At 47.1% G+C, this 11,964-nt stretch overlaps 1 protein-coding gene across 7 annotated transcripts in view; it reads right to left on the bottom strand.

Moving 5' to 3' along the window:
* Positions 1–10,753, bottom strand: part of C2H20orf96 (chromosome 2 C20orf96 homolog) — a 16,729-nt gene extending 5,976 nt beyond the window's left edge. For 3 of the 7 annotated variants that reach the window (XR_003836009.1, XM_029474688.1, XM_029474690.1), the window contains exons 1-5: positions 10,453–10,581; positions 10,224–10,278; positions 9,601–9,700; positions 4,445–4,560; positions 903–1,061 (exon numbers count right to left, since the gene is read on the bottom strand). Coding sequence is in view for 5 of the 7 variants with exons in the window: in XM_029474688.1 (XP_029330548.1) it covers positions 903–1,061; positions 4,445–4,560; positions 9,601–9,700; positions 10,224–10,278; positions 10,453–10,463 (441 nt within the window). In the remaining 2 variants the exon portion in view is untranslated. Of the gene's footprint in view, positions 1–902; positions 1,062–4,444; positions 4,561–9,600; positions 9,701–10,223; positions 10,279–10,452 lie in introns of all 7 variants that reach the window. The other 4 variants (XR_002377341.1, XM_021155596.1, XM_021155595.1 and 1 more) reach the window with 3 other exon arrangements.
* Positions 10,754–11,964: the final 1,211 nt, after the last annotated feature.

Raw genomic sequence — 11,964 nt, 5'->3', positions numbered from 1 at the left:
ATCTGGCGCCCTCTTCTGGAATGTCTGAAGACAGCTACAGTGTACTTACATATAATAAATAAATAAATAAATCTTTAAAAAAAAATAAAAAATAAAAATGGACTGTGTCCACCAAAGCTTCTTAGGTGTAACTGCTTTCTGGAGCTAGGGACCGTCCCCTTAGGGAGGCAAATAAGAGGTGACAGGACAGGACCTTAGCCTCTCGAGAGGACCGACGTGCCCCCACAAGACAGCATTACTCTCCATGCACACAGAGAAAAGGCACATAAGGACAGGGGAAGAAGATGGCCATCTTCAAAACAGGAGAACTTCATATTAGCAGAGCAGTCTCTAGACAGTGCCCTAGGTACTCCCCCAGCAAGGCAACAGTGGATTCAATCAACTGTGCTTCCTAAAAACAAATGATACCAAGGCAAGAAAGCAGAAAACCTGGGGAAAGACTGTCTGGGCTCAAGTCCCAACTCTTGCTCTCTGTGTGGCCTGGAGCAAGTTCCCTGGCCTTCTGCTTTCTGTTTCTTAATCTGTAAAATGAGGGCAAGAATAGTGCCGGCCCTGTCAGGCTGTTGTGAGATATACATACATATGCATATGGACACACAGGACCATACAAAAACATTTGGTGTCTCACTATGGACACCTGGCAGGCAGTGGTGGTGGTAGTGACAGTATCAAATATTTTCTACTGCACAAGTGTCAGCTATGACGGCTACAACTTCCCTTCTGAGGTGAGTGTTACTGTGACTCGCTCCACCAAGCTCCAATACACAGGAAAGCCCTGGTAAGCCCGAGAAAGGAGATATGGCATTCTCTCAGATGAGGCAGAGAGTGCAGAGGTTGAAAGAAGCCAGCAGAGGGCGCGCCTGCGCAGGAAGAAGGCGGGCAGAAGGGCTGCGACAGCTTACCCCGAGGATGCTCTGCTGCTGTAGCATTTCACGCACGCTCAAGGCCACGCTCTCCTCAGTGTCCAGGATGGCTTTGGTCAGCTCCTTGTTGAGCTTGGTGAGGTAGCCTTCGTGGCTGTAGAGCTCCTGGAGCGAGGTCCGCTGGTTTCGAAGCATCGACTACGGATACAGGGCAAGGGCAGGGAGTAAAGTCACCCAAACCTGCTGGGGACTAAAGATCCTTGGGGAGGGTGGGGGGGACCGGGGCCCTACGACCTCCCATAGTAAATGTTGCCTAGGGGGCGGCTCTTCCCCATCTGTAAGTCAGAGCACCTAAATTTGGAGCTGCTATTACCTTTGACCCACTAAGCTTCTACACACCCTCACCCTCCCCACTCCATGTCATATCATTGAGATGAGAATGCTTCCTACAGTTGGTGGCTCATCACCACCTAATTAACTGACAGTCAGTAGAAAAGGATATGCCCAATCTCCAAAGACCTCTTAGAATCAATGAAAACCACAAGAAAATATACAAGATAATGGTCCAGTTTAGGTAAGAAGCCAGCAGAGGTAGCAGGCTAGGTCTGGGCTAGAAGCAGGGAAGGGGAGAGGGGAGAACACCCACAATTTCTTATCATATTTAGCCCCAGGGAAAGTGAGTCCTAAGGAGCAAATGAAATCTTGCCCAAGGTTACCCCCAGTGGGACATAAGATCATTCATGTTAATAGTTAATATTGAATAATAGTAATAACAACAAATAGCCTACTGGACATGAGGGCGGGCAAGTGCTGTGATGTGCTCTTCAGAGGACACATGGAGTCAGAGAGGTTAGACAGCACGGTTCAGCATTAACCTGAACAAGTTAATTAGCATCCAGTAACTCATTGGTACTCATTCAAAGCAGCTAATAGCTAATTGCTGCTTCAGAGAGCTGCCACTTAGAAATAAGATAAAATCTTAACACAGCCACCGGGGCAATGCTGGCAAGCTCGGCGAGTACCCAGCGAGCAGCAGCTGAGGTTGCTTTCTTTGGCTCTAGCCCCCTACCCCCATTTCCATCCTGCATGCTCTCTTCTCTCTTCCTCTGGTCACCTGATTCCTACATCTGCCCTGGCCTTCAGCTCCCGTATTCTGTACTTGATAACAAGACCTGTGCAAGTGCATTGTGGCTGCTGTGTGCTGGCGCCGTGACCTGCACTTGCATTACCTCATAGCATCCAGGGAGACAGGAACTATTATTAGTCTCACTTTATACAAGTTCAGCTTCCATAGCAGACGCAAGGTCATGCAGAGCAGAGCTGTTGTCTGTGGCACTAGACACTCTAGGTTTTGTCCCCACATTTCCAGACCCCTGAATACAGAAATACCTTGTTTTAAAAACAAATGCCACTCTCACATCCCTGGGGACACTAAGTCTGAACACACATTGTCACCCTACACACACACACACACATCACTCCTAGTGACTCTGAGAAATAGGATTTTATGACCTCTGCTCTAGAAATTGACTTGTCTACTGGCAGATCTAAAGTGTCTCCTGCCTGACCATGACCTCAATATGTAACCATGCAATTACAACGTGTAGCTGTGTCTCCTTTCCCGACCTACTTCCCTTTAGGACTCCCATCCCACAGGAGGCCCTTCCCTATCAACTTGCTAGTCTCCTTCCAGCAGCAAATCACAGCAGGAGGGCAGACTGCTTCTGTGCTCTCATGTGGTGTCACTGGCACAGGGACAGCCTGTGGAGCTCTGAGAGTAGATGCTAGATCAATTAAGATTCTTCTATGGGAGCTTTTAATTCACCGTTCTGTGTCTCAAGTGAAGTTCAAGCCCTGTATCTATTTGTACCCTGTCCATGGCTGCATATCCACCACCCCATACATACCATCCACTGCCCTGCACCACGCACAAACAAGTTGTTAACCCCACTCCCACAGCTGTCTCCCACCCTATGTCTTCACTCCTTGGCCGGCCTATCTAAAATGGCCTCCTGCACTTCCCCCTGGGCCCCTTCAGCCTCCCAACCTTCCTCTTGGTCTCCTCATACCTTTATTATCGGGCGCTCCCTTGATATTGCTATTATAATCTTGGGGGCGTGTTTGATTTGGTTTGCGGTTGTTGTTGTTTGAGACAGGTTCTCATTCTGTAATCTAAGCCAGCCTTGAACTCACTATGCTGTGAGGCTGTCCTCCTGCCTCCAAAAGCTGGGATTACAAGCATGAGCCACCACAGCCTCTGGCTTATCACTTCACACTTTATCTATAATCACTTGTCTCCCCCAGGCCAGATCCCAGCCCTATTTATCTCTCAGAACAGGGCCTGACACTTAGCAGGTGTTCAGTCAGGACCTGCTGACTGACTGAACGCTTACAAAAGACAGCCGGAAGAACTGCCGAGGGGTGCGGTTTACTGCCACAATGCTCATGTCCACAAGTGTATCAAACAATGCCACAGAAACTCTCCTACAGTCAGGATAAAACAAATATCAGAAACAGGTCTTTCCACAGATGACCGACCCATTGAAACCACCTGGCGAAATGATGGGTTAAAGAGAAAAGCAATTTCAAAGCAAAGATGTTTTCCCTCTTTATTTTCTTTTTACATTTTATTTATTTATTTATTTATTTATTTATTTATTTATTTATTTATTTATTGTGTATGAGTACAGTATAGCTGTCTTCAGACATACCAGCTGTCTTCATTCCATTACCAACGGTTGTGAGCCACCATGTGGTTGCTGGGAGTTGAACTCAGGACCTCAGAAGAGCAGCCAATGCTCTTAACTGCTGAACCATCTCTCCGGCCCCTTCTGTATTTTTATTTTTGAGACAGATTCTCATCATTTGACCCTTCCTGGTCTGGAACTCACTATGTCACCCTCTACTATCTATATAGTTAGTTAAGGCAAGGTAGGCTTCACGAGACTAGTTTGGTTTTTTGTTTGTTTAGTTGGTTGGTTGGTTTTTTTTTTTTTTAACCTTTAAAATGTGGTTCAAATGATTACAGAAGCCATAAAAACAATGTATAAGAAGGCTGGGCATAGTGGCACACACCTGCACTCCAGCACTCTGGAGGCAGAGATAGGAGGACTGTTGAGTTCAAGGCCAGCCTGGGTTACTCAGTGAGACCTGGCCTCAGTAAGTTAGATAGATAAATAAATAAATAAATAAATAAATAAATAAATAAATAAAAGCATAAGAACTTAGAGTTGGCTACAGTGGTATCACTGGCGTGGAGGTTTTGAAGCAAGCTTCCCAGGCACTGCCCCCAAACGAGTGGGGCTCCTTGAGAGACAAAGCACTGCCAGCACTAAGACAAGCTCCAGAGAAGAAGGAAAGTCTAATTCTTTCGTCTAAACACAACAGCCCAAACTTAACTGCTTTGACCCCCACACCACTGATTTCTGGATGTGTGACCTGGGTCAAGTGATTTCTTTCCCAAAATAAGAATGGTTAAGTGTGTCCGTGGGCTGGCTGTATGGCGGGAATAGACTGGTGCTACCCTCAGTGGTGCCTCAGTCAGCGAAGCTGCGGACTGTCTCCTGTCCCGTGCTTCTTACCCTCATCAGCCGGACCTTGGCCTGCACTTTCCCGTGGTGCGTTTGGTCCCTTCTTCGAAGTCCTCCTGAAATCTTTGTTGAGTTTGCCATCTCTACAGAGACCTGGGACTGTACTGCTGAGGACACAGGGGAAAGGGTAGAAAGCAGGTGAGGGTGGATACAGGCCTGGGGCCAGGGCCCAGAGAGGCCCCCTCATTACAGATTTACCATGTGACCCTGACAAAGGATGAAACTGCTGCCCTCAAAGAAACCCCTAGCCACAGTCTGGGCCTCCAGACAGGGAAGGACAAGGCCAGGAAGGCAGTGATGTGGAGAAGTGACAGGGAGGGCCAGCAAGGGCAGACAGATGGCCAGGAACGGGACTTCTCCCCCAGGCCAACCACTCTCTCAACCATAAAGGAAGTCAAGAACACTACAGCCGCCATCATCCCAACCATAGCCAGGCATGGTAGTACTTTCCTTTAATCCCACCTGGGAGGCAGAGACAGGAAGACCTCTGTGAGTCGAGGGCAGTCGGGACTAGGAAGAGAGACCAATAAAATAAAGACCACCACTCCCACCATTCTCCCAGCCTCATACCATGGATAGGGGCGGCAAGAGCAAGTGGAGGATAGGGTGTCAGATAAACCCAGATGCTTGCTCTCCCCACCTGGCTGGCGGAAAGATCAAGGTGAGGCGAGAAGGAAGGACTTTCTAGTAGCTCTGTCATCTGGAAGGCAGTCTCCTGTCCCTTAGTCTCTCCTATAGGATGTGACAGTCATGCCTGCCTCATAAGTGGGTCATGAAGGTTGGGTGTCACTTTGCCCTAAGGTGCCTGACATGGGACCTGCCATGCCTTCAAGGCTGGATACGTACTCCTAGTTACTATGACAGCGAGTGACCACTACAGCTATGCAGAACTCCAACCAGCCATCTCTGTGATACTACAGAGGCATTTCAGACAGGGGGGAGAGCAGAGGCTCATTAGAACCTTGCTGGGGATATAGCTCAATTGGTGCAGTGCTGGCTCGGTGCACACAGAGCCATGAATTTAATCCTTAGTACTGTATAAACTGGGCATGGTGGTCCCAGCGCTCAGGTGGTAGAGGCTGGAGGATCAACAAATTAAAGGACAACTTAGGCTGCAAAGTAAGGAAGGGAGGGAGTGGGGGAGGGAGAAACCACGCTTCCTTTCAGAAGGCCGACTCTGTACCAACCGCAGCCAACTGCTTGTCTCCAGCCTCAGTCAACAGACACCATCCCTACTCCATATGCAACCGTACTAAGTTTTTAACAGATCAAGATCCTTAATTCTGGGAGATTTTAGTATTAAGTGCTGAAAGATATGAGATAATAATATTATATATATGCTAACTACAGGAATTGTTTTCCTTTCTTTCTGTGTGTGTGTGTGTGTGTGTGTGTGTGTGTGTGTGTGTGTGTGTGCACGCGCGCGTGTGTGTAGATTTTTGAGACAGGGTCTTGGACAAGCTACATAGCAATACATAACTTTCTCCTAATCCCCTGGCAGGATTAGGATCTGCCTCTCAAGTACTGGGATTACAGACATGTGTTAAACTAAACTATTGGGACTTTAGAAGAATACACAATTACTCACATGTACAAGTCTGGTGTCAGATACTCAGAATTATTGCATTTTTGTTTTGTACTTTTTCGGATTTTTTTTTTCATGTGCAGCTGTGTTGGCATGTGTGGGGGTGGGTGTATGTGCAGGTGCATGTGTGTGAGCATGCATGAAGAGGCCGAGGTTGACATCAAGTGTTATCCTCATTAGCTTCCCCACCTTATTATAGTGAGACACATCCTCTCAGCTGAACCCAGAGCTCACCAATCCAGCCAGTCTAGCTAGCCAGCTACAGAGATAGGCAGACCACTGGGGCTCGCTGGCTTCCAGCCTAGTTGAGAAAACTTGTTCCCCAGGTTCAAGGAGAGACCCTGCTTCAGAGGAGTGGGCGGAGTGTGATAGAGGACACTTAGCACACACTTCTCCATGTTTGCACACAGCTGTACGCATCTGCCCACACATTCATGCACAAAAAAAATATTAAATCATCTTCTGTAGGGAAAGACACTGAGTTGTGTGGGAGCGTCACATGTAAATCATCATTTGAGTGAGATGTCGTCTTTCTAAAAACCACCAGCAATGTATGGCTGTCCCAGTTTTTCTTTACCAGCATTGGGTGTTGTAGGACTCTCCCTTGGGGCATATGAACAAACAGCTATTCATCCCACATAGGCACGGACGGCAAACCAAAGGAATGATTCTGCCCAATTCTAGCTGAGGAACCAGTGAGTTTCTTGGGGCCACTTACAGGAGTGTGGGGATGGGGGTCACAGGAACATAACTCAAAGCCCACCCCAGCGTGGGTGACAGCTCATGAACGCTGCATACCATAGCCTATGTGTGAGGTCAGGGGACCCTGACAACCGTCTGAAGATGCTTCTCTCCTTGTACCACGTTGGGCTGAGGGACGGAACTCAGGTCACCAAGCTTCTTAGCAAGCACCTCGACTGGTTGAGCCGTCTCGCTAGGCGCCCCCCGCCCCAGATTGTTTTATTTTAATGGATTCTGTTATACCTATTTTTCCTCCCTGGATTGAGCTGATGGCGTAACATGTAACAAATTCCACACTTAGTCATAGGCCTTGTGGTGGTTTGAATCTGCTTGCCCCATGAGAGGTGGCACTGTTAGGAAGTGTGTTCCTGTATAGGTGGGTTTTGAGGTTTCCTGGTGGCCCAGCTCTATCCAGGATGGAAGAGAGTCTCCTCTGAGGAAGACAGCCTCCTCCTGGCTGCTTTCAGATCAAGATGTAGAACTCTCAGCTCTTCCAGCTCCAAGTCTGCCTGCACGGTGCCATGCTTCCCACTATGACGATAATGGACTGGACCTCTGAAACTGTAAGCCAGATCCAATTAAAAGTTTGCCTTTATAAGAGTTGCCTTGGTCACGATGTCTCTTCACAGCAATGGAAACCCTAACCAAGACAGGCCCCAAAGATATTTTTCTATTCTGCCTTTTTCTAAAAGTTGTACGAATTTGTGTTTCATTTTCTCTCACTTTATGCTTTTATTTTTAGTTAATTTTTCTTCATTTATATTACTTGTATGTGTGTGTGCCTGATTATCTGTCTTTGTACCACACATATGCCATGTATCAGGAGGCCAGAAGATAGTGTCAGATACCCTGGAACTAAAGTTACAACTGAAGTTACAAGTGGCTGTGAGTTGTCTATTGTGTGTGCTGGGAACCAGGTCCAGGCCCTCTGGAAGAGCAGCAAATGTTCTTAACCGCTGGGACACCTCTTTGGCCTCTCTCTCTTTGCTTTGTATTTTAAGATTGAGTCTTGCTAAGTTGCCCTGGAAAGCCTAACTGACTGTCTTCCTACAAATTCTCAGGTAGTTAGGATTAGAGGGCTGTGCCACAGTCTAGCTTGGGCTACTGACTTTTTAAATATACATTTAATATTTCTCATCTACTCTGAGAAATGCATAATGTGTTTCTATCATGTCCACTCCCTCCTCCTCCCCACAACTGCTTCCAGATACTTTCTATGTCCTCCCAACTTCAACTTCATGTCTTTATAATTACTAATTACTGCTACCCATATATGCATGGGTGTGGGCCCATCCACTGAGGCACAAACAACCTCCAAGGGTACCAGGCATGCAAGTGGTCCATAGACAGACATGCAGGCAAAACATCAATACACATACAATAAAAATAATAAAAAAAAAAAAATCAAAGAGATGGTATGGGATGTAGCTCGGTATCTATCGACCTATGTTACCATGCCCATTTTCATATGGGTACTGGTGATCTGACCTCAGGTCCTAATGCTTCCATAGCAAATACAAAACCCACTCACCCCACTCCGACCCCAGCACTTCTTCAAATAAGGAATTTTCCAATATCTGTTATTTCGTCTAGACTTGGTGTCAGAGGAAGGAGGATTTCTCTGAGTTTGAGACCAGCTTGAGGCTTTTCCTCTGTGTGTGTGTGTGTGTGTGTGTGTGTGTGTGTGTATGTGTGTGTGGTACTTGGGGCAGACAGGGTATAGTATGACTTTTCCTAGGGAGGTGTGAACATTTAGACAGGTCACCAAGCAACAAACCAGACACATTATTCCAACCAAGTCTAGCCACTAAACCAATGTTTTCTAGGGTTACTTGAAGGAGTAGTAGTTAAGGGTTACTTACAGTGGCATAGATGGCATAGATGACGCATAGGCAGCTGTATCCCCCAAAGCCTACCCAAGCGTGAGTGAAAATTCACAAAAGCTGTGTTCCTGGAGCTCCTTGTTTGCAAACAGCTCTTCCATTTCACTGGGAAGCCAGAGGAGGGAGGGCCTGACAGCTTGTGTTTAGGGGAGATCCTGAGCCTGAGAACTCCTCTCCTTCCTGAGCCCTGTGACTTTCCTTTCCTTCTCCCTCCCTGCTTCTATTAGAAGGAAACAGCTACACAACCCAGAGCTTTGAAGCTCAAGCTGCCCCCTTCAACTCATTATCTACTGCCTCAGCCCCTTGAATCCTAGAAGGATTACACATGTGCACCACCTTGCCTAGCCCACAGTTCTTTTTCACAGTGAAGATGTTTAAGGCTCAGAAAGATGAAGGACTTTTCCAAAAGTGAGTGAGCAGCACTGCCAAGATGCAAACCTACATTTGCCTGAGCTAAGACCTCAGAATTTCCCTGGAAAGGTTAAAAATGATGTGCTAAAGATGATTCTATACATTCCCCCAGACTGTTTGCTCCCCTCCTGGACATAGAGCCAGACAGTTCCCAGCTTCCCAGTCAAGGATGGTCATGTGATGGGAGTTACAGCTCCTGGAAGGAATACAAGTGGTGTCACTTCAGGTCTGGATCCTCTTGTCCTTGCTTTCTCTTCCATCTCTGCCAGCAGAGGACCTCAAGGACTTACCAAACATTAGATCTATGGGGTGCAAGGAGCCTACATTCCTAAATCACTGAATAAAGCAGACCACACTTCTACAAAGGCATTGCTGGGAAATGAATTTCCATATACTGATACCTGAAAATTGAAGGCTATTTGTCATAGCAGTAAGCCTACCGTAATATGAATGGTGTGCCAAGGGCCAAAAGCAGCCACTATAGCTTATCCCCAGCATCCACAAACTCTCCCAAGAGCTCTGCCCACCTGGCTGGATTTTACTCAGGTTCTTCGTCTTGCTTTTGTTGCGGCCTCTGACTTGTCGGAGGGGAGGCAGGGTAGATGGCTTCAAGTTCTTCTCTGGTCCCTGGCAGGGAACACAGTGCCACCATACATAATGCAGTGAGTCACAGGGTTGATGGGTTCAGCTCTGACTTGCCCTTTCAGGGGATCTGTATCCTAAAGTGACCTGAACTCTAATGTGAACCTCCTAACACAACCTAACTCCCTGAGTTGGTGCAAGAATTCTGAGAAGGATTTGTAAAGGCTTCAGTGGTCTGTGAGTACTAACCATCACTTTTGTCTGTTTTTATCAGCCAGTCAGAACCAAGGCTGCAAGGCACTAAAGAAGCTGAAGAAACAGAAAGCAAGAACCACCCTTCTGCAACCTGAGTCACAGTGAGCAAGCAGCCTGATTGACCCTTATGTTCTGATCAGGGAAGGAGTGGCCTTAAGTGAGGCTCGATGGGCTTGGCATTCAATCCCAGAGTGCATCATGCAGTTATCACCATGGGAGTTGAAGGCAGGTAGAACATAGGGTCGTGGAGACCCTCAACCACCACCACTCACCCACCCAAACAACAGTCTGTTCTAACCTTTCCCGAACTCACCAATCTCACAGGTACTTGAAACTTGTTCCCTGAGAATTGAGGTCTCGAGGTTTGTCTGGAAAGAGTTGAGGGTGGGTGGGAGAACTTCCATTATTCCCCAGCCCAAGCAGGGATCCAGCAGCCCCACTTTACCAAAGCACACCAGGAGCTGGAGCCTGGAAAGCAACGGTTGAGGGATGGAGCCCACACATGCGCTCCCCCCTCCTTAACCCCCATGCTCTCTGCATACTTCTGTGCCATTGGGGAAAAGAATCCAGGTCCTCTGGGTATAGACTGTCTCCAGATACCGCTGAGGCTTCTGCCACCTCTTGTCTAAGAACGGATCCCAGGGAGACTACACGCACTTTCCGCTGGCAGCGCCTGGTCTCCAAGGAAACGGCAACCTTGGAACGCAGAGAGAGACTAACCTAGCCAGGCAAAACTGCAGAGGCCCCACGGAGTTCCAACATATTTTCAAACGTCTTCTCTTTACCTCCACTTTCATTCAACTTCCATCACTTGTTTCTCGTCCTCACTCCTGACTTTGCTTCCTATTTCATCGAATATATCCTGGAGATTAGAAAACATGACATGTTCGGCTCAGGAACCCCCCCCCCCCATCCTCCGTCCCCACCCCCACCCCGACGACTCTCCCACATACACTTGTATCATGGTATCCATAGATCACTCACCACACAGGACCAGTTCCTAAACTTCCACTCCAAATCCCATACACTCCCACTCTCTCAAAGATATCAGGATTTATACTGAATTGTCATCAATCAGTCCTACCAGATGGATTTCAGCATTTAAACCTGGAGACTTTTCGTGTCTTAAATTAGGATGTTTGTCCAGTAATAAAATATAGAACCTAAAAAATTTAAAAAAAAAGATATCTGACCAGAACGAAATCAAGTTAGCCCACTTTCCATCATGGATTGCAGGGGAGATCCCAGAGTGAAGGGAGGAGATGGAAGGGAGAGGTGGGGGTACATATATATGATCTCGGTACATTCTGTGCATCTATGAAGCCTCAAAGGATAAATTTGGGAGGGGGGAACTACACACACACACACACATATATATATATATATAGAAAGAGAGACAGAGACAGACAGACAGAGACAGACAGACAGACAGATAGAGATAGTAGGGTTCTTACTGTGTAACTCTGGCTTATTTGAAACTCACTGTGTTAGGGTTGCCTAGAACTCACAAAGATCCTCTGCCCTGCTATTATTATAGGCTATGGTCCAACTAATTCAACAATACCTGGTGCGAGCAAAAAGTCCATGAATCTAGAAGTTGCTGGGTCCATAATGTTGGATGTCTCAGCTGGTGCTAGAATCCCACCAGCATTATTGCCAGTGAAAGAAGGAACAGACTTGCTAGCAAGGGGCCAGCAAGCAATGAGCAAAGGCTCCCTCCTCCTCTGGGCTGCCGGCAGAAGGGGTGGCCCAGATTAAAGGTGTGTCTTCTTCCCTCCTCAAAACCCAGAGTAGACCTGGATCTTGCTACTTCAAATTAAGAAAAGGGGAAAGAAAAAAAAAAGGAAAGAAAAAGAAAAATCCTCACTGGTGTGTCCTCCATTTTTGGATTTTAGTTAATTTTAGATGTAATCAAACTCAGAAAAACAATTTTAAAACAACTATAAAAGAACAAATGAGCCGGGCGTGGTGGCGCACGCCTTTAATCCCAGCACTCGGGAGGCAGAGGCAGGCGGATATCTGAGTTTGAGGCCAGCCTGGTCTACAAAGTGAGT

This window comes from Mus caroli, chromosome 2 (genome assembly GCF_900094665.2).
Source record: "Mus caroli chromosome 2, CAROLI_EIJ_v1.1, whole genome shotgun sequence".
NCBI classification, from domain to species: domain Eukaryota; kingdom Metazoa; phylum Chordata; class Mammalia; order Rodentia; family Muridae; genus Mus; species Mus caroli.
The sequence above is the reverse complement of the archived record's forward strand: the minus strand, read 5'-3'. Positions and strand labels throughout refer to the sequence as shown.